General features: G+C 34.0%; 1 protein-coding gene across 1 annotated transcript; it reads left to right on the top strand.

Moving 5' to 3' along the window:
- Window positions 1-272: 272 nt before the first annotated feature.
- On the top strand, window positions 273-620 carry LOAG_13304 (hypothetical protein; the record flags this gene model as incomplete). Its single annotated transcript, XM_003148813.1, has 1 exon — window positions 273-620. One exon carries the CDS (start codon window positions 273-275, stop codon window positions 618-620), a length of 348 nt encoding a protein of 115 aa, XP_003148861.1.
- Between the last annotated feature and the right edge of the window lie 209 nt (window positions 621-829).

Here is an 829-nt window from a genome sequence, read left to right as displayed (position 1 = left end):
ACAATTAATTAATTAATTTTATTGCGTGAAAAACTATTCAAAATTTCATTCCACCCTAAACATATCATATTTATTATCTTCTTTAAGTTGCCTTTTTCATCAATCGCATATCGATATAACATATCCTTTTTTCATGTAATATTTAAGAAGTGCATTCAGGCAAAATGAAAGCGATCGATAGCCATGATACTTCCTCATTCATATGTTGTCCCTTAAAAATCATTACGATTACATTACAACATGCCTGAATTGTGCATCTATGAGCATCATCAATGTTTGCTTTATTTTTCAAAATCCATTATTTGGCGGAAGTACGGAATACATGCACACACACACACACACACACACACACACACATACACACACACATACACACATACACAACACACATACACACACATACACAAGCTCACATACAACATACGCAAACACATACATGCAGACACATGCATACACATACACAGATACACACATACATGCACACATATAAGCCACACGCGCAACACAAACACACACGCGCATACACATATACACACACATATATATGTACACACACATACACATCACACATGCACACATACATGCGCATACACACACGCATGCAACATACACGTATATAGACGCACACACGCACACACAACACATACACACAAACGTGCTTACATACATAAATACAACATACATGTACACACCCATACACACTCATGTATGTACACACGCACATACAGACATACATGTGCACGCATATATATATATATATATGTATATATATATATATATATATGTGCACGCACATATATATATATATATATATATATATATATATATA

The sequence above is a fragment of the Loa loa genome, assembly GCF_000183805.2.
Source record: "Loa loa unplaced genomic scaffold supercont3.727, whole genome shotgun sequence".
Classification (NCBI taxonomy): Eukaryota; Metazoa; Nematoda; class Chromadorea; order Rhabditida; family Onchocercidae; genus Loa; species Loa loa.
The sequence above is the reverse complement of the archived record's forward strand: the minus strand, read 5'-3'. Positions and strand labels throughout refer to the sequence as shown.